The sequence below is a fragment of the Cydia splendana genome, chromosome Z, assembly GCF_910591565.1.
Source record: "Cydia splendana chromosome Z, ilCydSple1.2, whole genome shotgun sequence".
Classification (NCBI taxonomy): Eukaryota; Metazoa; Arthropoda; class Insecta; order Lepidoptera; family Tortricidae; genus Cydia; species Cydia splendana.
In genome coordinates, this window is record NC_085987.1 from 4,696,427 (window position 1) to 4,719,168 (window position 22,742).

Consider the following 22,742-nt stretch of genomic DNA (forward strand, 5'->3'; position numbering starts at 1 on the left):
GAGCACGCTGGCCGCCCTGATCACCGTGTGCGGCGAGAACGCATGCGCGCCCCTGCTCATGAGGGAGATGTGCAGATTGGCGGACGCCCACTCCGGCGGCGACCACAAGCACCTGTTCCCGGCGGCGCAGGGCTGGCTGACGACATGGTGAGTGAGACGGCGCTGTATACTGTACTCGTGAGAGTGAGCGAGCACGCTGGCCGCCCTGATCACCGTGTGCGGCGAGAACGCATGCGCGTCCCTGCTCATGAAGGAGATGTGCCGATTGGCGGACGCCCACTCCGGCGGCGACCACAAGCAGCTGTTCCCGGCGGCGCAGGGCTGGCTGACGACATGGTGAGTGAGACGGTGCTGTATACTGTACTCGTGAGAGTGAGCGAGCACGCTGGCCGCCCTGATCACCGTGTGCGGCGAGAACGCATGCGCGCCCCTGCTCATGAGGGAGATGTGCCGATTGGCGGACGCCCACTCCGGCGGCGACCACAAGCAGCTGTTCCCGGCGGCGCAGGGCTGGCTGACGACATGGTGAGTGAGACGGCGCTGTATACTGTACTCGTGAGAGTGAGCGAGCACGCTGGCCGCCCTGATCACCGTGTGCGGCGAGAACGCATGCGCGCCCCTGCTCATGAGGGAGATGTGCCGATTGGCGGACGCCCACTCCGGCGGCGACCACAAGCAGCTGTTCCCGGCGGCGCAGGGCTGGCTGACGACATGGTGAGTGAGACGGCGCTGTATACTGTACTCGTGAGAGTGAGCGAGCACGCTGGCCGCCCTGATCACCGTGTGCGGCGAGAACGCATGCGCGTCCCTGCTCATGAAGGAGATGTGCCGATTGGCGGACGCCCACTCCGGCGGCGACCACAAGCAGCTGTTTCCGGCGGCGCAGGGCTGGCTGACGACATGGTGAGTGAGACGGCGCTGTATACTGTACTCGTGAGAGTGAGCGAGCACGCTGGCCGCCCTGATCACCGTGTGCGGCGAGAACGCATGCGCGCCCCTGCTCATGAAGGAGATGTGCCGATTGGCGGACGCCCACTCCGGCGGCGACCACAAGCAGCTGTTTCCGGCGGTGCAGGGCTGGCTGACGACATGGTGAGTGAGACGGCGCTGTATACTGTACTCGTGAGAGTGAGCGAGCACGCTGGCTGCCGCTGATCACCGTGTGCGGCGAGAACGCATGCGCGCCCCTGCTCATGAGGGAGATGTGCCGATTGGCGGACGCCCACTCCGGCGGCGACCACAAGCAGCTGTTCCCGGCGGCGCAGGGCTGGCTGACGACATGGTGAGTGAGACGGCGCTGTATACTGTACTCGTGAGAGTGAGCGAGCACGCTGGCGACCCTGATCACCGTGTGCGGCGAGAACGCATGCGCGCTCCTGCTCATGAAGGAGATGTGCCGATTGGCGGACGCCCACTCCGGCGGCGACCACAAGCAGCTGTTCCCGGCGGCGCAGGGCTGGCTGACGACATGGTGAGTGAGACGGCGCTGTATACTGTACTCGTGAGACTGAGCGAGCACGCTGGCCGCCGCTGATCACCGTGTGCGGCGAGAACGCATGCGCGCCCCTGCTCATGAGGGAGATGTGCCGATTGGCGGACGCCCACTCCGGCGGCGACCACAAGCAGCTGTTTCCGGCGGCGCAGGGCTGGCTGACGACATGGTGAGTGAGACGGCGCTGTATACTGTACTCGTGAGAGTGAGCGAGCACACTGGCCGCCCTGATCACCGTGTGCGGCGAGAACGCATGCGCGCCCCTGCTCATGAGGGAGATGTGCCGATTGGCGGACGCCCACTCCGGCGGCGACCACAAGCAGCTGTTCCCGGCGGCGCAGGGCTGGCTGACGACATAGTGAGTGAGACGGCGCTGTATACTGTACTCGTGGGAGTGAGCGAGCACGCTGGCTGCCCTGATCACCGTGTGCGGCGAGAACGCATGCGCGTCCCTGCTCATGAAGGAGATGTGCCGATTGGCGGATGCCCACTCCGGCGGCGACCACAAGCAGCTGTTTCCGGCGGCGCAGGGCTGGCTGACGACATGGTGAGTGAGACGGCGCTGTATACTGTACTCGTGAGAGTGAGCGAGCACGCTGGCCGCCCTGATCACCGTGTGCGGCGAGAACGCATGCGCGCCCCTGCTCATGAAGGAGATGTGCCGATTGGCGGACGCCCACTCCGGCGGCGACCACAAGCAGCTGTTTCCGGCGGCGCAGGGCTGGCTGACGACATGGTGAGTGAGACGGCGCTGTATACTGTACTCGTGAGAGTGAGCGAGCACGCTGGCTGCCGCTGATCACCGTGTGCGGCGAGAACGCATGCGCGCCCCTGCTCATGAGGGAGATGTGCCGATTGGCGGACGCCCACTCCGGCGGCGACCACAAGCAGCTGTTCCCGGCGGCGCAGGGCTGGCTGACGACATGGTGAGTGAGACGGCGCTGTATACTGTACTCGTGAGAGTGAGCGAGCACGCTGGCCACCCTGATCACCGTGTGCGGCGAGAACGCATACGCGCTCCTGCTTATGAAGGAGATGTGCCGATTGGCGGACGCCCACTCCGGCGGCGACCACAAGCAGCTGTTCCCGGCGGCGCAGGGCTGGCTGACGAAATGGTGAGTGAGATGGCGTTGTATACTGTACTCGTGAGAGTGAGCGAGCACGCTAGCCGCCCTGATCACCATGTGCGGCGGGTACATATATATTGAAGAGATTAGACGAACGTGGCACTTTTAACCTTGTCATAGTGACAATAATGTGAGATCCCTAGCGCCTTTCATAATGATTGTTACTGTCACAAGGTCCAAAGTGGCACCGAAAACTAATTCCTTGACTGCCTACATGAGTGCTTGGGGTCAGCGTAGCCCCTCCCTTCCCTCGTCCCTTTGTACGTCACACAGTTTATCTGTTCTATCACACAATGGAAATGTTCAACAAATAACCTAAATGTTAAACATTCCATACGCATCTACAGAAACTAAAGTACCCCTCTATTTCAGCGTCAACAAACTAAGCGCTCCCGAGGTCTTGGAAAAGCTTGAAGAGGGACAAGTGGATGAGACCCTGGCGCCGCAGATAGAGTCGGCCTGCGTTCTACTCTCATACATTGCAGACGCTTTGCACGCCATCAACAACTCACAGCCGCCAAGTAAGATTATTCAATGTCACACTCGTATTTAAGGTTATCCGTTTAAAATTAATACTCAAGCCAGCCAATTCCTCGCCTCCACAATCCCTTAAACATTTTTAGAATAGAAGCATCATTTTTCACTTGACTTGTTCTACACTGTAGAATATGTATGTGTATGTATGTAGAATGAACAGAAATACATAATGTCCATGTATGTGCAGATTGGCGATCGGTCAGTCCGACATGGGAGGCGCCGTACGACCTCGGCTTCGACTTGGACTACGCTGACGAACAGCAGGACGATGATGATACCAGCGCTGATGACTCCGTAAGAATTATTACTGTTACATCTTATTGCCTAATGCCTAACGCATACTAATATGGGGAACTACGAGTACGTACAACTAGGGAACAAAAAAAGTTATGTTTTATCAAAAGATTTTGATTTCTTTCTCTCTATTTTAATTGCCACACTACTATAAATAAATTATTAACAGAAAATCAGCTAAAGTGCTATTTCATGAGGTAAATATAAACAGCTTATATTTACTAAAAACGTTTTTAATCTTTGTAGTCTATAGTGAATCTTGAGGAAAACGACTTTCATTTCAGCGTGACTAGGTACTGAAATAGATGTCATACTCGCCCTTTTGTATCCGTCTAATCTGGATTGGTCTCAAAATCACTGTCCCTGTAGCACCATTTTGACATTTAACACGAAACGGTAGCCGCATTTTCAGGAATTGATTGAGATGTGTATTTAAACGGTATATGATATATCGTCACATAATATAACCAACATATATGATATAGATTGAACTACTTTTGATGATATAGATTCCCTTTTTTTTCGTACAATAAAGTGTTTACTTACTCACTGACGCGTGATCAGTAAAAACTTGTAGTATGGAACCGCAATATTGGCAAATGGTCACTTCGGCGTTTTCATGTGACTAATCAATTTAATTTTTATCGTAGGACGAGGATGCCATGCTCCAATACAAACTATGCACCTTCACCGTGACCCAACGCGAGTTCATGAACCAGCATTGGTATCACTGCCACACGTGCAAGATGGTGGACGGCGTCGGTGTATGCACAGTGTGCGCACGAGTATGTCATCGCACACATGACGTGTCCTATGCCAAGTTCGGCAATTTCTTCTGTGACTGCGGCGCGAAGCCTGATTCTAGGTAACTACATTATACCAGCTGCATTAAAAAGTGTATCTATCGTAATTTACAGTTGCATTGGGATAGACGTAGGTCGTTATATGTTTCTTGTCCAAATTCAGGTAAACATTTTTGGGAAAGTAACAAAATATCATATTGATCGAAAAAATAGATCCTTCCAATTATTGACCGCCGATTTTGAAACCTTATTCTAATGTTCCCATCTGTTTCAGCTGCCAAGCTCTAGTGAAGCGCTCCGTGACGCTAGGAGGCGCCCGCTCGGGCGGTGAAGAAGCCCCCCCTGCGCCCTCTTACCGCCGCCGCCCCTCCAGCCCCATACCGCCCGCGCTGCTCGCGCCGCCGCGCCGGCCTGTGCTCGCCGCCAACATACAAGGTACAGATGAGATTAACTTGTAGAGAACGTCTGTTCTACACTTACGAATCGTTGTTTTCATCCACAGTATCCATTAAAGTCATGGTTTTTCCGGGCGCTTAGAGGTGTTATACGTTTGATTTCAGTCCGAGAGACATTTTGCAAAACTTGCAAACATGACGTTTTTGTAATTAGTTCAGCTTTTATACAAAGCTACTTTTTCTGAGTAAGTTTTTTTTAGCACCGAGACTATGTGTAGAATAAATTACTGAGATCTATTTAATTCACCAGGCTGTCGCCAATACCTAGCGTCGTACCCAGGCTGGGGCGCGTGCATGGACAAGGTCCGTAAGCTCCTCGACGTGTTGTCCGGCCCGGTGCGAGCGGCGTGCGAGCGCGGCGCAGCAGTCGGCGCGCACGGACGCGCTCAGCGCGCATTAGCACAGCTCCATTTAGGCGAGAAGAGATTCGTGCATACTGACAACCTTATGGTGCCGACACTGGGTACGTAGCATCAAATATTACGTCCGAACGTCGACTATAACCTCTTTCGAACAAGTTTTCGCGCGAATTATCCGGATGTTATAATACAGGACGAACCGATCGAAAGACTGTCTCACGTCATTCGAGATATTATCATGATTGCCGCATACTATAGCCAGCAAAAAATATGAAATTACTCTGTTATACTGTTTATCACATGTTGCCACGTAACTCCATACATTTCTCCTTCACACTTACCAAATTTCATTTCTTTTAGAATAAAATTTAGGCACAAGTTGCTTTAACGTGTTGTTTTCAAGCTATTGATGAATACTTGTACAAAAATCCTAATTTAGCACGGCACATTATAGAATCTAAATATATTTTATACGAGTATAGTATGATGTTCATATACATACTGTGTCATGAAACTCATGAGGTAAATACATATAATTACAGAATCATTTAAGTTTCTACAAACATCAACCGAATGACAATCAAAACCTCTTCTCAGGTTCCCAAGAGGGTGCGTTCGAAAACGTCCGCATGTCGTACACCGGCGAGAACGGCCAGACGATCCGCCAGCTCATGTCGAACCACAAGCTGCGCCGTGTCGCGATGTGCTGTTTGGCGTCGCCGCAGGGCCGCCGGCAGCATCTCGCCGTGTCGCACGAGAAAGGTACGTTTAGTGTGTTTATATTCTAAACTGTTAGGTAATTAAAGCCTTAACACTAGCGTACAAACAGCAACACTCCTAACTGTACATTCGTGAACCTTATTACAAAAGGTATAAGGTTCACCGATGTACAGTTAACAGTGTGGGCGATACCAATAGTACCTAGTACGAAATAACTGAACACTAAATCACATGGCTATCGCAGCCATTATGTCACTCCACGGTGTAAGGGAGCTGGCCGCGCAAGAGCTATAGTATAAACAACATTATTTGCGGTATTTGACGTCTGTCACTCACAACAGCAATACTATGTAAAATGTCTTGCACATCGAAATCACAAAGGAAAACAACTGCAATGCGAACGTTTACGTTCTACGTCTTTTTTTATTATTTTAGGGTTGGCCGGCCACCACCGTTATGAATCGGTAGTCGTCTAAGTAAATCGATATGAATTTTTCATTTTTTCATTTTTCTTTTAATAAAAATAAGGAAAAGGTGGATAATTAACTGTAAATGTGGATATATTTATCGTCACCTAACAGACAACAAATTTGACACAGAAATAACATAAATAAACTTTAAAATAGATCCCCAGTTAGTTTAGATTTTGACGATGGGTGCGACCTACTCGGTCGGTATATTAAATGCATTTACCTTGCGGGAAAACCATATAATTTAAATCTTAAATAAAAATTAATTATACGTCACAATTCGATACCTCAGTCTACGTGCCATCCAATCGTAATCGCTTGCTGTGACAATCGATTTGCGTTAGTTACATCTCTATATACGTCAGTCATAATGTGTCAAATACCGCAAATAATGTTGTTTATACTATAGCATTGACAATCTTTTCCTAAAAGTGTTCCTTAAATGCTGTAGCCATAGTTCGTTCATTCATACTCTTTACGGTCCAAGCCGTTTAGCAGGACAATAAATAATAGGCAAAAGGATTTTCTATTCCAAAAAGATTTGCTTTTTGAAATTTGAATTTGAAGATTTGATTTGGGTAGTTTTATAGATCAAAAGTTTCAGTTTTTTAATTGATTGTTGTGCTAGCCATCTACACAGTTATTTAAAAAATAGCAACTAATTTTATGTTAACTCGCTAATTTTCTCTCCCCAGGAAAAATCACCGTACTCCAGCTATCCGCCCTGCTCAAACAGGCGGACTCGTCCAAACACAAACTGACCCTCACTCGGCTTTCATCGGCACCCATACCGTTTACCGTTCTCACGCTGAGCGGTAACCCGTGGAACGAAGATTTGCTCGCGGTGTGCGGTATTAAGGAGTGCCACGTACTGACGTTCAACAGTGGAGGTAAGATTTACTGTGGCATATAGACAGTGGAGCGGCAGGTCATACGAAATATGAATGAATATAAGCTGATGTTTATACGAGTCCGCATTCATACCTTGGTCGTTCTGTCAAGGAGAGCGTCGTGCTCACTTGCAATAGTGGTGGTGATACAATAAATAAATAACAAAAATATAGAGCTCTAATGCCTGGATTGGCACTACACCACATAGAGGTGCAATAGTGTCTCGAAAAATCATAAAAATATTGTTTTGGCTGTTACAACATGTTTCTCTAATCTTTACTTACTTGGTAGGCGCGATGACCTAAAATGAGTCTTGGCCTCCAACATAAGAGCACGCCACTTTGCTCGGTCTCAGCGGTATCATGTCAGCTTTCACCGACGCCGAGCTCACGGAGATCATCATCCACTCTATCTGTTCAACGATGTTTAGGATGACCAACAGGGCGGCCTCTCTAATCTTTGTTATTTACTATTTTTCCTCGTACAGGCACAGTGGCAGACCACCTAGTCATCAACACCGGTCTAGAGGCCAACAACTACATAATCAAGGCGCTCTGGCTGCCCGGCTCGCAGACGCAGCTCGCGCTGGTGACGTCGGACTTCGTCAAGATATTTGATCTCAGCAAGGACCTCAGCAATCCTGTCCATCACTTCCTGGTCCCTAGCGGAAAGGTAGGTTGATCTAATACTAAGTGTAAAGCCTGAGTGCACGCTCGGAGCGGAGCGTTCGGCGGGGCGTGCAGCGGGGCGGGCGAGCGTGAGATAAAGCGTCCAGAGACTGGCCTCAGTGCACGCCCACCGCACGTGTGAATCGGACCATGACGTCGATGTCAGACGACTTTATTGACTTATTTTTAGAAGAGAATTTATGGCTCAAAATGAGTTGTTTTTCTACAAAAAAAGGTCGTAGACGTCGTAGTGAAGCAAAGAAGACAGTTTGGAGAGTTTTCCACTTTATACGAAACCTTAAGATGGAATTAAGGCAAATTCCGTGAATACACAAGAATGACTGTGACCACATTTGACTACATATTGAAGAAAATTGAGCCAATATTAAAACTACGTAGTACCAATTTCCATGCTGCAGATTCTATTACTCCAGCACATTATTTTGTTCGCTCGACATGACTGCACGCTCTTATCACCGCTGCAAATCTCAAACGGGTTTGAATCTGTCCGCGACGCCCCGCTCGACGCTGCATAGCCCGCAAACTTGCCCGCTCGACATTCACCATATACAGCGTCGACTCAGGACACTAGTATGAGCCTCGTTTGTTTGACATGCACGCCGCACGCCCCGCCCCGCTGCACGCTCAACTCGAGCGTCCACTCAGGCCTTACACTAATGGACAATATTTGTTCTACCATATTTAATCTTTAGAACTGAAGCCGTGGGCATTGTTGACATAATTTTAAAATTCCTTTTAATAATCCTATACATTTGTTCAGGTCCGAGACGTGACGTTCGTGAACCAAGAAGGCGTGATGCACATGATATGTATGAGCTCGGCCGGCCACATGTACTGGCAACCCACAAGTGAAGAGTCACGGGCCTCTCTTGGCACTTTCTACATTACTAACACACTGGAGGTTCTGCATCCGGAGATACAGGTAACAGCTGTGAAGTTCAAGAAAAATAGATCTTGTGATAGACGTTATAACGTCCGAGTTTGCGGTGACTGCATTGTGTGTTGCTTAGTTGCGACCAATTTTTTTACGCGCACACGTCGACGTCGTGTTTATTGAACGACGGTACAATCGAAGCTAGATACGAGAACGCTTTAACGCGCTTAACTGAGCTACTTGACAGAATGGGGTATTGCTTTCTCATTTTAACAGATAGCAGTTCTCTCCTGTTATTGCCAATAATCATGACGACTATTAGCATTTAGTTTAATAATCAGTTTTCTTATTAGGCAAGCGACTGCGCAGGACAAAACGAAGTAGCGTGGTATTGTGTCCAAGTCCAGATTAGTTATAGTTGGGTTTTTTTGAGTTCTTGTGATTTATGCAACTATGTTCTGCAGGACGTCGCAGGCATGGTCGGCGGCGGCGGAGTCTCCGTGTACTACTCGCACACGCTCAAAATGCTGTTCTTCTCATATGCTCACGGCAGGAGCTACCTCGCGCCGTTGAGCACTGTCGAAGACAGCGTCAAAGGTAACTTGGCTCAGAAAGAAATACTGAAGGTTGGAAGGTTGCGAAATATCCTGAAAAACAACCTCATCAAAAAACTTTACTAATTACACTTTCGAATTAAATGGTCGAATGCACTTGAAATGTCTATATATTTCGTAAGGTAGATGGGGAAGGTGGATTGATAAAAACAGTGTGGCAACAACTTGTGTAACTATCGAATAAGTTGCACGAGACAGCCTCGTCCGTCTGTCTTGCGTAGAGTACCTATTAGTTAGGTATTTTATATGCGAATCTAGTCACATCGTCAGATAATCTCGATTCACCTTTGCACAAATAAATGAATACTTTTACGGAATTATAGGTTGGCTAGCCATTTCCGTCAGTAGAAAAGGCGGCTAATTTAAAAATGTAGGCGAAGTGTTGCGCTCCCATAGAATATTTGAATGTTGCGCCTTTTTCTACTGACAAGGTGCGTTTGGCAGAGTATAATTTACGACTTTTAGTGACTTACTATATTTTACCAGGCACCGCATTGATCCCGCAATCCCTAGCCACCCCGCCCAAAGAAGGCGGTCGCGGGGGCGGCAAGCAGGGCGGCGTCCAGGCCCTCTGCCAATGGGCGGAGGTCCCCGGACACCCAGGCCTGGTCACAGCTGTGCTGCAGGCTTCCAACAACCCTGTCGTGCTCATGCTCACGCCTAACAACATCTTCGTTCAGGAGATCAAGGTATGTTACACCCTCAAGTAATGACTGCCAAAGTAGGAGGCAGGAGGGAGAGAACTAAGGTCAGCATGGTTCAGCAAGTACACAAAATTGTTTTTTTTTTCTGAAACCATTAATTTTCGCTTTGCATACATAAGAATCTAGTCTAATCAGTAGCTCTCATTTCATATCAAGGCACTGACTTAATATTAGAAATAGACACACAGAGCGGAACAAAAACGTCAACAAAATGTGGGTCAGAATGACATTAGCGGAAAATTTGCATTGATGATAAAAACGCTTACGTAAATTTTGAGCCTAGATAAATATTTTGTACGGAAAAGAACTTACTGTGGTAAGCATTAAGTGTCAAATTTGTAAACATTAGTACCAACACTGTTAAAACTTTTAAGTCCGATGGCACTAAACGTAACGTCACCATTGTATTTACGTCAAACAACGTCAAACGAGAATAATGAACGAATAGAGTCCCTTTGGTACATTTTAATAGGTCAAAAATCAAAGTAATAAATGAAACAAATTTAATTTGATCGGGAGTTCAAATAAAATTAATTCATGGTAACAACCCTTGTAAGTTATCATAAAACAAATTTATTTTTAATAAGTAAGCATTCGTCTTTAAATACTATTTTCCTTGAAATAAATTCAACTTATTAAATAACTGTGTATTTTAGATCTACATAATACTCTTCGCGCTTTAGTTCTTTGCAATATAGTGCACGGGGACATTTAGGTCGCTACTGGTACTGATTGGTTATGGTCTTTATCAAAAACTCCTGTGGTTGTCACTGTGTTCAGACAGGTTTAGCATTTACAGTTAGTCGATGACCTTATTGGTCGTGTATATGTCGGAAACAAGGAAATGGGCTGAACACACAAGTGCCGTTTTGCCTTTGTTTAAAACTGCATCACCCCTATCTCTTGCTATAATAGCAGTCCACTCTGCACGTCGCATAGGTTTTCTTGGAAATCTTGAATTTAAACATAATATTATATGTTACGAATTCCATATAAAAATAAAAAAGTATTAACCTCACATCGACTCATTAGATTTTTGTTCCTTCACATCCCTTCTTTGGTACTAACAAAATAATTTATTCAAAACCATGAAATTACCACCAGATTACATAAATTATGTAATGCTATCCAAAGCACTAACCGAAAGAAATACATTCCATGCTTTTTCCTTGTTTTATCATTGTTATTTTTGCATATTTAACGACATTGTTGACAACTTCACATTTGAGCGGTCCATACAAGACTAAACGAAAAAGTAACGCGTGATCTGTTTTAACGTTACTTTTGCGGGGCCATTGTTTGCGGCTGATTGGGTATCCAGTTCTTATTCTATATCAATGTATCAAGGGTCTTCATTTGGTCCATACTGAACACGCCAGCCTCTAAATTGTAGCACTAATGTTCTCATAGGAATTATTATTTGTATTTTTTTATGTAATATTATTTTTAGGCCTTTTAGTATTCCTTTTGTTTTAGATGATAAACCAAATAATCTTCGTGTGTATCATTGTGCGCTGATTATTTTATAATTTCAATGTTTTGTCCATTAATATGAACAAATGATGACATTGTTAATTAGTGTATTCACCCACCCTTTTCCCTCAGGTCATCCCAGCCAAAGCCAAGATCACAGACATGGTGGCCGTCCGCCACTGGTGCGGCGGCGGCGGCGAGCAGAAGAGCACCCTCATTCTCCTCTGCGAAGACGGCAGCTTGAGGATGTATGCAGCCAGCCCAGAGCATACGGGCTTCTGGCTGTCGCCTACGATACAGCCGACGCATGCGCCGCGGCGCAGGCCGAGAGCGCTCACGCATTCTAAAGGGAAAGCTCAGCAGGTAAGGTATCTATTCAAAAGTGGATGATACTAGAGTAGTGCGCCATGCTGCGACGGGTTGCGAAACGACCGTCTTTCGAATAGGCAAATCTCTCGCAATAGCAATTTTAATAACTAAACTTCTGTGAGACACATACATATTAAATCTATTAAGAACGGGCTCAACGCAACGCAAGCTCCTGATGACACTCCTGGGTACAGAGTGAAACATGTCGAGCGTTTTTCGACTTAAAATACGTCAGTGACCTGTTCTTAATTAGATTTAATATCTAGAAAGGTGTTTAAATTCAGAGTAAGGTGTTTGTTTTTAGTCAATGTTCAAAATTTCACAATCATTGTTTTCTTTTTTGGAAGGGAACAATTTTTTTAAGCTAAACTCAGCAGTACAGTTATGACAACATACATCTAGCTACATGAACTGAACTTAATTTAAATTACTTGTGGATGAGGTTAGCTCAGGACCGGTACTAGAAGAGAGGCCTATTCTCAGTAGTGGGCGATAAATGGCTGATATGATGATGATGAATTTTTCATAAACTGTAATTTTCCAGGCGGCCTCATCAAAGTCCAACTCCAACGGCTCCCCGCAGTTTCCCATCGATTTCTTCGAACACTGCGTCGCCATGTCCGACGTCGAGTTTGGAGGCAAAGACCTCCTGCAGGTCTACAATACAGCTCAGATCAAGCACAGGCTAAATACTACAGGTAAACACAAAAATATACCTTATGACGTAGACATATGTTAGCGTTTTGTTTGGCATCAATGGGACCTTGACGAAATTATTGCCTACATATACCTAAGGGTGATGGTATTCCACCTATCCAATTTCTTTGTCCGATGTGTATTGCGTCTCACATTTTGCTTATTGAGAGAGTGAGACGCAATGACTTTGGACAAAGAAATTGGACAGAGGAATACCAGCCTAAGGGCCGTAACAGACTATCGCACCGCACCGCGACCTTGGAGCGGTTCTAGGAATAGCTCGTACTGGCGTGGCTTCCACACTATCGCACCGAACCGTCAAAACGGTGCGATCCTAGCTTACAGACTGCTGCACACGTGCGCCAGTGTTGCCAAGTGTCCCATATTTCCGTGTTTTTCAACGAATTTTTACAATGGAATCCTTTAAGATTGAATTTAAATTAATGTGGTTCCGTTTTTTTAGAGGTAGATGAAGGGCGTGAAGTAATATAATCCACCTTTTTCCATGACAATCTTAAAAAATCTGTGTCTTTTTAAAGCACTGCTTCCGCATTTTTGTTATTTCATCGACTGGCTACATTGCCGTCCACTGTCATAATTTGAAAATGACAGCTGTCAATCGGTGCGATGGAGCTTACACACTAGGGAAATTGGTGCGGAGCGCACCAGTATTATTATTCCACTGTCATAATTTGAAAATGACAGCTGTCAATCTGTGCGATGCAGCTTACACACTAAGGAAATTGGTGCGGAGCGCACCAGTATTATTATTACCTGTCAGTTGGTGCGACGTGCATGCCCACCGCACCGGTATTAATAATAATTATGTGCGGTGGAAGCTTACACACTATCGATAAATGCGCCGCACCGCACCAAGGTCGCGGTCCGGTGCGATAGTCTGTTACTACTTTAAGTCCATGCCGCACGATGTTTCTACTGAGCCTTATATATGCAGAATCGTATAATTATAGTCAAGGCTTTGTGTACAGAATAATTCTGGGTAGCTAAATTCTTTATACTTTACAAATATGAAAAAGTTTACATTTTAATATATTTACCGATTGTGATTTCACACAGGATTGTACGTGGTGTCCACCAAGATGACTGGATTCTCCGTTGAAGTGATAAACTCTGACCCGAACATGGTCATTTGTGGTATAAGAGTTTTACTCGGCAGTCAAGACGTTGCCAGGACACCCACTTATATTGAGGTATATATTTACATATTAGGCTTAAGAGAAAGTAGTAATGAGCGAGAAATGATGAGGTATAGAAACATTCGCTGCACGCGAAGCAAGTAAAAAAGAGAAAGGACACCGCCTGCCGCTGGTAGGTATGACAGAGAGCGCACTACGTATTCGCATGCAGCCAGTGTTTCACTCAACTATAGTTTCTTTGCGAGCGAGCAATATTTCTAAGAAGTTTCGCCATAATTTGTAGTATTATGTTTCTTGCTGGAAAATACCTTGCACACTTCTAGTTGGAAAACTGTCTTACTTGTTTACAACTTACAACCTTATGACATCATGCTAATCTGATCAGCTAGATTCTTAGTCAAACTGGCAATTTCCACGGTAGGTATAATTTAATTTATTTTTGTGTGCAATAAAACGATACTAATAGAACTGTAACTCAGATCCTCGGCCGTACAATCCCAACCGTGGTCATCCGCAACCGCTGGTTCGACATACCCCTCACCCGCGAGGAGTCCCTTCAGTCGGACAAGAAGATCGTCATCAACTTCGGACCCTCGCAGGACCCCGACGGCATCTCTATGGTGGACTCCGTCAAGGTGTACGGGAAGAATAAGGAACAGTTCGGGTGGCCTGAGGAGAATGAGGACCCGTCATCGTGTCCGTCTTCTAGCAAGACTACACAGGTATGTATTGTGTGAAAATCTTTAGACATAGGTAAAAGAGATTTCTTTTGCGCTCACCTATAGAACGGTACAAATTTAATCGGGGCCATAAAGAAATGACAAGAAGGTGGTAATCAATTTTGAGCCCCCCGCAAGACTCTTGAGTTCATCTCCATGGTGAACTCATTTTGTCTGTTGTCTAGTAAGACTACATAGATATGTGTTGTGTGAAAAACCCTGATGTGAAGCAAGAGTTAGGGATAGCTTCATAACCAAATTTCCAAGGCTGTAGGCAATAGAAAACAGTCATCTGTTGATCACGATCTTCAGACAGCGACTACTGCAGGAAAACTAAAAATCTGTTGTTCTTAACAGGAAACCGAAGGCGCCGCCGGCGCATGGAAGCCCAGCTCCCTCGAGCGCCTAGCGTGCGCCGCTCTCGAAGCGCTCGAGCTCGGCGCCGGCGCGCCCGTGTCGTCACTGGCCGCGGCCGGCGCAGAAGGCGGCGCGGAGGCGGCTCGCAAGTTGCTCTGCGCGCCGGCCAGCGCCCACCTTCACGCCAGAGCCCAGTGCCTGCTGCGGGCCGTGCACCACCAGCACTACCACCAGTACAAGGTATTGGGTCCTTAACAACTAGTGGAGTAAACGAAGCAAGATGTTGTATGGAGACCCATGCATTAATTCCTCAGTCGATGAAATTTTGCTTGGTTATTGTATGGTATGAGCCGAAACTAACATATGAAATATCCAAAAAAAAAATACTCCTAAGTTAGGTTTTTATACGTAAAAATACAAATCTGTTTATATATTGAACCGAGTAATTCCTCCGTCCAAAATTATTTTACCAAATAAGTTATTTGTATCAGCATGTGATACTAGAAAAAAATCAAAAACTTTTGTCAAACATGAGAATATTTTTTTATGATAATTCCTTTTTTTCGTGCTCATTTTCATCGGAAAATTGCTCTGTCAATTTTTTCTTCTTATATGATCTTAGAATATAATTTAGCGTAGAGGGTAAGAAAATCCAAAAAAAATGCATACCCAAATTTATGTATTTTAGAACTATTAAAAACTGAGAGTGGAAAATTTCTCAGCCTGATTTCTTTTTAAATATATACTGAGTAGTCACGTATACACTTAAATCCAAAATATCCAAAAGAAATATCATCCAGGACACCGAAATTTTGGAAGCGAAGATAAATCCATCCCGCGGTTACGCAATAATGTACCGTCTTCCTTTAGCAGTTTAGTGCAGATTAGCGTCCTTGTGCTTCTAGCGGGACGATAATCCTTCGCTACATTTTTTAAATTTGCCGCCTTTTTCTACTGACAAGATTTGCGTGACCAAGTATATTTTACAAAAAAATTATTGCAGCAGTGGCAACATTGTAGTAAGTTTTTTTGGTCTTGAATTACGTTTTTTAGTATAGAAAAGCAGCAAGCCGCCACCGTGCACCGCCGGGTAGTATAGGGCGAGGCGCGGCGCGCGCGCGGGCGGCGCACACTGGAACCCGCCCATACATTGCTGTGCTCAAAACTCAACTTTGCAATTGTGGGTATTTTGTACTCAAATTGAAATATATGCATAAACAGGGAGATATTGCACCTCACTGCAGAAAAATACCTTCATTATCAGTTGTCATTACATAGTTGCATTATGTCAAAGGTCTAGGATTTTATATGTCACATCTCAGTGGTAATTTGTATTGATTAACAAAATAGTTATTTCAAGTAATTGTAGTTGGTATGAATAACTCAAAATCCGCAATGACTTATCTTGAGCAAGGTATGTAGATTATGTTTTACGTATTTTATGTTCTAAAACAATTTTGGGTTTGTGGTATTCCGACAAATAGTAACATATATTGTAATTTAATAAAAATGGTCATATTTCCGATAATGGACAACATCTTTTGATAATTTTTAGGCATGATAGCTAAAAAAGTTGTCGTTATTAAGATTCTTTATTCGAAAGTAAAAGATGTTGTCCAGTTTTCGAAATGGGCCAAATTTTTTGCTCCGACTATTTGATCAGGCGTTTTTACTTTAGCGAAAATATAACTTTTTCTCACTAAAACAATGTTTTAGTGCGTAATATTTTACCTTAAGGTTATTTCTATGCATTTCGACTGTTTCAGATGAAAAAAGTGATACAATTTTACTTAATAATAACTTAATAACTTCCTTAATAATAGATCAACCAAAACCAGGTTTTGGCAATATTAATAACGGTAATGTGGCTCGAAAATTTTTCCAAAACTACGAAATATCAGCCGAAATTACTAAAATAGATGAAGAACTCATACGTCGCTTTTACATAATTTTACAAACAATTTCCAGTGGCTACAAGATCGATACGTGTAAATTCAAAAAATACTGTCTAGAGACAGCAAAGTTATATGTAAAACTGTACCGGTGGTGTCGCATGACACCTACTGTTCATAAAATCCTTATTCAAGGAGTCGCAATAATATCTGAGCACCTGATCCCAATAGGCAATTTAAGTGAAGAGGCCCAGGAAGCGAGGAATAAGGATTTTAAAAACTATCGAGAGAGATTTAGTCGTAAAACTTGTAGATTCGACAACATGACAGATGTTTTTAATAGGCTCTTGGTTTCTTCTGATCCCATCATCACCTGCACACGACCTCTGCCAATTATTAATTCAAAAATATTTCACCCGGAAGCTGTCAACATGTTTATCGGTGAATATGTAACGTCATCATAGGAATATTTTATTTTTTAATATAAATATAATGTAAATAATTATTATTATAAGCACTACTTGACATTACGAATGTAGAATAGTATTTTTTTTGCTTAATTTTACTTATTGTAGTTTTGAGCACAGCAATGTATGGGCGGGTTCCAGTGTGCGGCGGCCGGTACCGCTCACGCACCCCGCTTGTACTCCACTCCCTACACACTGTTCCCGTTATGTTTCGTTTTTAATACGCTCGTTATTTTTTTGGATGTTTTTATAGATGAATGGAAAGAAAACTGTGAACTTAATTCAATAAATAAAATGGATAGAGAAATTTTCCACAGCGAGTAAAAAGGCAATTTCTGAAAATAGTATAGTTACATGGGAATTTTTTTGGATTTTCATTTTGTAGGTATAAAACGGCAATAAGCTGGCATTCCAGTGAAAAAATTAGACTGAGCAATTTTCCGGTCCAAGACACACCAAAAAATTATATTTTATTAATATTGGTATTTCTGCTGTGATATTTTTTTGGATATTTCATATATTGTTGCAATACGTTACATGAATATGTCCAGTGAAGAAAGTTTGAACGGAGCATTTTTCTGTAAAAAGATATTAACGATTTGAGACTTTAGGTATTTACTTTAATTCTATTCTCTTTATTCATTTCTCATCTTAAGTTAGGTTATTTTATAATATGAATATAAAAGTAAAATATAAAAACACTTACAAAACCATAAAAATTAATATAAACACATTATAAAAAACCTAACCTAGGGTGCCGCCAGCAGCGGGGCAAGGCCCAAGCTACCGGTGGTCAGGGCTGCAGAGAGAGGAACCGGCGGACTATCCGCGCCGTGTCCAAGATCACCGCCTTCTGCATCTGACCCTTGATCCAACCACCTAGCGAGAGTCTCTCAAGGTGTTGGTCGAGACTCTTCGCTATTAGACCGTTTACTGAAACGACTATCGGGACAATGATCGTCGAATCAACATCCCACATGGCGGTTATCTCGTGAGCCAAGTCTAGGTACTTACTGGACTTGTCCTTCTCGGCCTTCACGAGATTCTCATCATGGGGGATGGTGATGTCAACGAGCACGGCCCGACGTTGCGATCGATCTATTATCAAAATAGCAGGCTTATTGGCTACAATAGTCCTGTCAGTGATGATAGATCGATCCCAATAGAGCGTGGCACGACCATTCTCGAGTACAGGCGCAGGTAAGTACTTGTAGTACGGTACTTCGCGGTCCACAAGGTCATATAGAAGAGCAAGTTGCTGGTGAATAATCCTGGCTACGAGATTATGTCTGTGCAAGTACTCGCCGTTAGCAAGATGAGAGCAACCGGAAATGATATGCCTGAGTGACTCTCCGGGACGGCGGCATGCCCGACAGATGTCGACCGTACCGTCCTTCAGGATATATTTCCGATAGTTGTTCGTCATCATCACTTCGTCCGCAATTGCACAGGCAAAACCCTCGGTTTCTCCGAAGAGGTCCCCGAATCGTAACCAGTTCACCGACGCGAGCAGGTCCACATCGGGTCCCGTGAGGGCCTTGTAGAACCGCCCGTGTAGCACCTTACTCTCCCATGCCGCCCTGCGATCCGCAGTACTTAGTACCACAGGTTTGCGCCAGTTCTCGTTTGCCAAGGAAAGCGGCGTGAGGTTCCTATCTACTGCCACCACATCACGACGCATCCCACACTCGTTGTTAAGGAAATAGTTCCTGAGATTGTACACCTCGTGGTTGTGGAGATCCTTGGCGTTTAGGAAGCCTCGGCCTCCACACTTCCGTGGGATGTACAATCTCATAACTGACGAGCGTGGGTGTAGCATGCGATGTGCGGTGAGCAGTGATCGGACCCTCCGATCCAGGGCGTCCAGCTCGGTCTGAGTCCACCTTAGTATGCCAAAGGAGTATGTGAGTAGGGGCATTACCCAGGCGTGGAAGGCGCGCACTTTGTTGCCTCCTGACAAAAGACTGTTAAGGACTTTTGTGAGCCGACTGAAAAAGCGCTCCTTCACCGACCGTCTAATACCCTCGTCCTCAATACCCAACGACTGTGACATACCAAGGTATTTATAGGTTTCTGATTCAGAGATAGATCTGAAAGACATTGTCTCAGAAAGTTGTAAATTTGTTGAATTTACAACCCTCCCCCGCTGTACATGCATAACCGCACATTTATCGACACCAAACTCCATGTGGATGGCACTACTGAAGACTTCGGTGGTTTTCAGTAGCTCCAACAAGTCTTGGCTATTTGGTGCAAATAATTTGAGGTCATCCATGTACAGAAGGTGAGAAATGACTTCACCCTCTCTCCGAAGCCGGCAACCTAGTCCCAAATCCTTCAGCAGGGTGCTGAGGGGATTCAAAGCTAGGCAGAACCACAGGGGACTCAGACTGTCGCCCTGAAAGATTCCTCGCTCAATCCTTATAAAATCCTGCGGGCCAGAGCGGTCACCCCCGCCTCCTGGTTGACGAAGGACTGTGGTCCACTGTCTCATACACGCGCTTAGGAAGGCTCTCAAAGCTGCATCAACTTTATACAACTCTAAGACCCTCCCCAACCATGAATGAGGCACCGAATCATAGGCCTTCTTGTAGTCAATCCAAGCGGCTGAGAGGGCACGCTTGTTCCGCCGGATTTGTTGGCAAATGGTCATGTCTATGAGGAGGAGCTCTTTAGTACCACGGGACCCAACCCTACATCCATTTTGAGCGGAAGCCAGAATATTGTTTGCGACAATGTGCGCGTTGATTTTTGCTCTCAAAATGGATGTAAGGAGCTTGTAGAGTGTAGGCAAGCATGTGATGGGTCTGTAGTTCTTCGCTTCCGTGGTACTACCGGACTTATAGAGCAGGAAGGTGACACCAGTTGTTAAGGAAGGTGGGAGAGAACCAAGCTCGAGGGCTTGTTGAAATTGTACTGCCAAGCGCGAGTGAGAGCATCGGAACCACTTTAGCCAGAAGTTGTGCAATCCATCCGGCCCAGGACTTTTCCAGTTCTGGGCCGTGCGGATGGCACAACTGACGTCATCGGGGCTGATGGTGACTGCCCCCATAGGTTCGATGGACTCGCACTCACGCTCGACAACACTCATCCAACCCCCCTCGGTGTGTCCGACAGGCACCGACCAGATGCTACGCCAGAAGTCGGTCATGGCAGTAGCATCCGGCGGCTGCGTGTCGGGCGCACGAAGGTTGGCTTCCTCCCACTTTCGGTACACCTTCCTTTGGTCACTTTGAAAAAGGCGATTCTGCTGAAATCGATCCACACGCTCTCTGTAGCGGCGAATACGGTTTGCCCATGCATAGACTTTCTGCTTTAGAAAGTCGATGCGCTCTGTGACATTGGCCATGTAGTCACGGGGCCTGATATCCGTCCCCGCGAACGCCTGGTTCACAAAGCGCATTACTCGGGGGCGATTGTTGCCCCCCCTGAAGCAGATTAGTTTTGCGAGGAGAGTCCTAAACGAGCCGATACGTCGCTCGATCCGCGCTTGCCATGCAGGGACACCTCCGACGGTCCTAGGTGCACGTTCAGTGTCCGGGAACTTGACGCGAGCAACACGGCACGCCGCGATGGCTCCGCAGTACATGATCGAGTGCGTATCATCTAAATCTTTACTAGTCCGCAAATGTGGTTCTAGTAAAGCGTTTAGGGCTCCCATTAGCGCTAGATTGCGTCTATTCATAGGCAGACGTGGTAATCGGGGCCTAGAGTTGGTTGTGACGCGATACTGCGTAATCGCCTCTTCCAAAGTCCTCCTCAGTTGCTCATTAGCAGTTGTATTCACATTCTGACTCGCGAAGTCCCCCTCGTCGGTATAGAAATCAACCCGCGGCGCCCCCGGTGCCAGGTCGGGTGCGGGCACCGGATCCGGCGACGTGGCGGGCAGATCTCGCACCGAGGTGGAGTCCGCGCGAGCAGAGAGAGCCTCCTGGCGAAGCCGATCAAGTGTCGCGTCATCCAAGCGTTTTAGCCGCTGAATGACGCGCACCTGATCCGATAATCGCTGCTCCGACACGTTGATGGTAGGTTCAAGAGCCTGAAACAGAGGCAGTATTCTCGAACGATAGGCGGATAGCTGTGTTCCCCCCTCTGTAGCCCCATAATAGGCGCGCATGACATTCTCGTTCATGTTTCGAGTCCATCTCATGCGTCGCACTATACCACCGGCAGCGGGAGCCGTGGGCGGGGCAGGATGTCCCGCAGGCCCCAAGCGTGCCGGCAGCGGTATTATTATTCTTTGGATATTTATACAATACTTATTATTTATTGATACTTTATCATACTGTAAAGTTTTTTCTGGCTGAGGAATTACTGCGGGGTCCACTACCTTTATTTACTACATTAAACTATCTGTCATATTTACAAGAAACACGTACAACAAAACACGACTTAGACATCTAGAGAAATTGTTGCTGTAGTGCTGTAGAGTTTAGACTAGTGATTTAAGAGGCCAATGCTTTCTCTTGCTGGATTTGTGCTACGGTTCTCTTAGCAAACCATTAACTAAATTCTTATAGTTTGTCTAGATACCTATATTATTTATATTTGGCAAAGATTTACTAATAATTTCAATCTTTTACTATACAAAGAAAAATAAAGAAGTTTTGAGAGCAAACGGACGCCTTAAGCAAAAAAGAGCGAGCATTCCGTTACATACCGATAACGGTATAGTGCGGTGAAATATTACAGTTATTAATTGTTCTCAGGACCAAGCAATCCTGAACTACGTATGCTCATCACTACGAGACCTGCGCGCGACCTGCGACCCTCGCAACATCGATCCCGAAGCGTTCTTCCGTCTCGTTCTACTAGCGAGAGGGGTAGCTGTCGCTCGCCCCGCGCATCTTGTCAAATACAGCGCGCCAACACCACAGCGACCAGCCGATGGTTAGAAATGCAATACATCCAAAGAAAATGTACACCCAGTTACGTATAGATTTCAAATTTATGTGAGGTTTTAGAACGTGGCATACGATTGAGTCCTGATCAACGCGAGTGCTTGTGCTCAGGAATAGTCAGAGTCACGTGTTCGTCTTCGTCAGAGAGTGATGGGATTGTAATACCTTACAATACCCGTCAGATGTCTTTATGCAGGGTCGGCGCTGTTCGACTATAGTTATCATGTTTGTAAACGTCATGTTTTAAACTTAACTTATTCTTCACAGGGGACTGGACAGCCCTCTGGAAGGACTCTGATGACAGCAAAGACCTTCACGTCATAGCGCTGCTCTCCAGCGTGCTGTGGCGGCTGGCGGCGTGCCGTGGCGCCGCGGGCGGCCCGCCCGGCGTGCTGAGCTACGGGCTGCGGCACGTGGAGCACACGCTGCACGCGCTCGCGGACATCGTGCACGCTTTCCAGCTGCACGCGGAGCCGTGCTGCGTGAGTACATTAGCAATAAGGTCTTACCGGAACCCATATTCGGGCGTGCACGATCGATGTGGCGTTAGTCTCCGGTTCACGACGTACGTAAAATTTACGTTCTATAGAAATGTTGCTGTACTAGAGCAAAGGTTAGAAGAGAATATCGAGAGGTATTATTAGACGACACAACGCAGCGTGACTATCACCTTCAAATTGAT

At 45.9% G+C, this 22,742-nt stretch overlaps 1 protein-coding gene across 1 annotated transcript in view; it reads left to right on the forward strand.

Annotated features, from left to right (window-relative positions):
* LOC134804305 (E3 ubiquitin-protein ligase UBR4) overlaps nt 1–22,742 on the forward strand; it is a 103,360-nt gene that overhangs the window by 31,100 nt on the left and 49,518 nt on the right. Inside the window, exons 32-49 of the mRNA XM_063777317.1 lie at nt 2,992–3,140; nt 3,344–3,450; nt 4,101–4,315; nt 4,528–4,688; nt 4,959–5,171; nt 5,665–5,829; nt 6,953–7,147; nt 7,636–7,820; nt 8,598–8,759; nt 9,176–9,308; nt 9,812–10,014; nt 11,635–11,865; nt 12,416–12,569; nt 13,645–13,778; nt 14,204–14,446; nt 14,801–15,040; nt 21,869–22,049; nt 22,328–22,542. Of these exons, the coding sequence (XP_063633387.1) occupies nt 2,992–3,140; nt 3,344–3,450; nt 4,101–4,315; nt 4,528–4,688; nt 4,959–5,171; nt 5,665–5,829; nt 6,953–7,147; nt 7,636–7,820; nt 8,598–8,759; nt 9,176–9,308; nt 9,812–10,014; nt 11,635–11,865; nt 12,416–12,569; nt 13,645–13,778; nt 14,204–14,446; nt 14,801–15,040; nt 21,869–22,049; nt 22,328–22,542 (3,286 nt within the window). The remainder of the gene's footprint in view (nt 1–2,991; nt 3,141–3,343; nt 3,451–4,100; nt 4,316–4,527; nt 4,689–4,958; nt 5,172–5,664; nt 5,830–6,952; nt 7,148–7,635; nt 7,821–8,597; nt 8,760–9,175; nt 9,309–9,811; nt 10,015–11,634; nt 11,866–12,415; nt 12,570–13,644; nt 13,779–14,203; nt 14,447–14,800; nt 15,041–21,868; nt 22,050–22,327; nt 22,543–22,742) is intronic.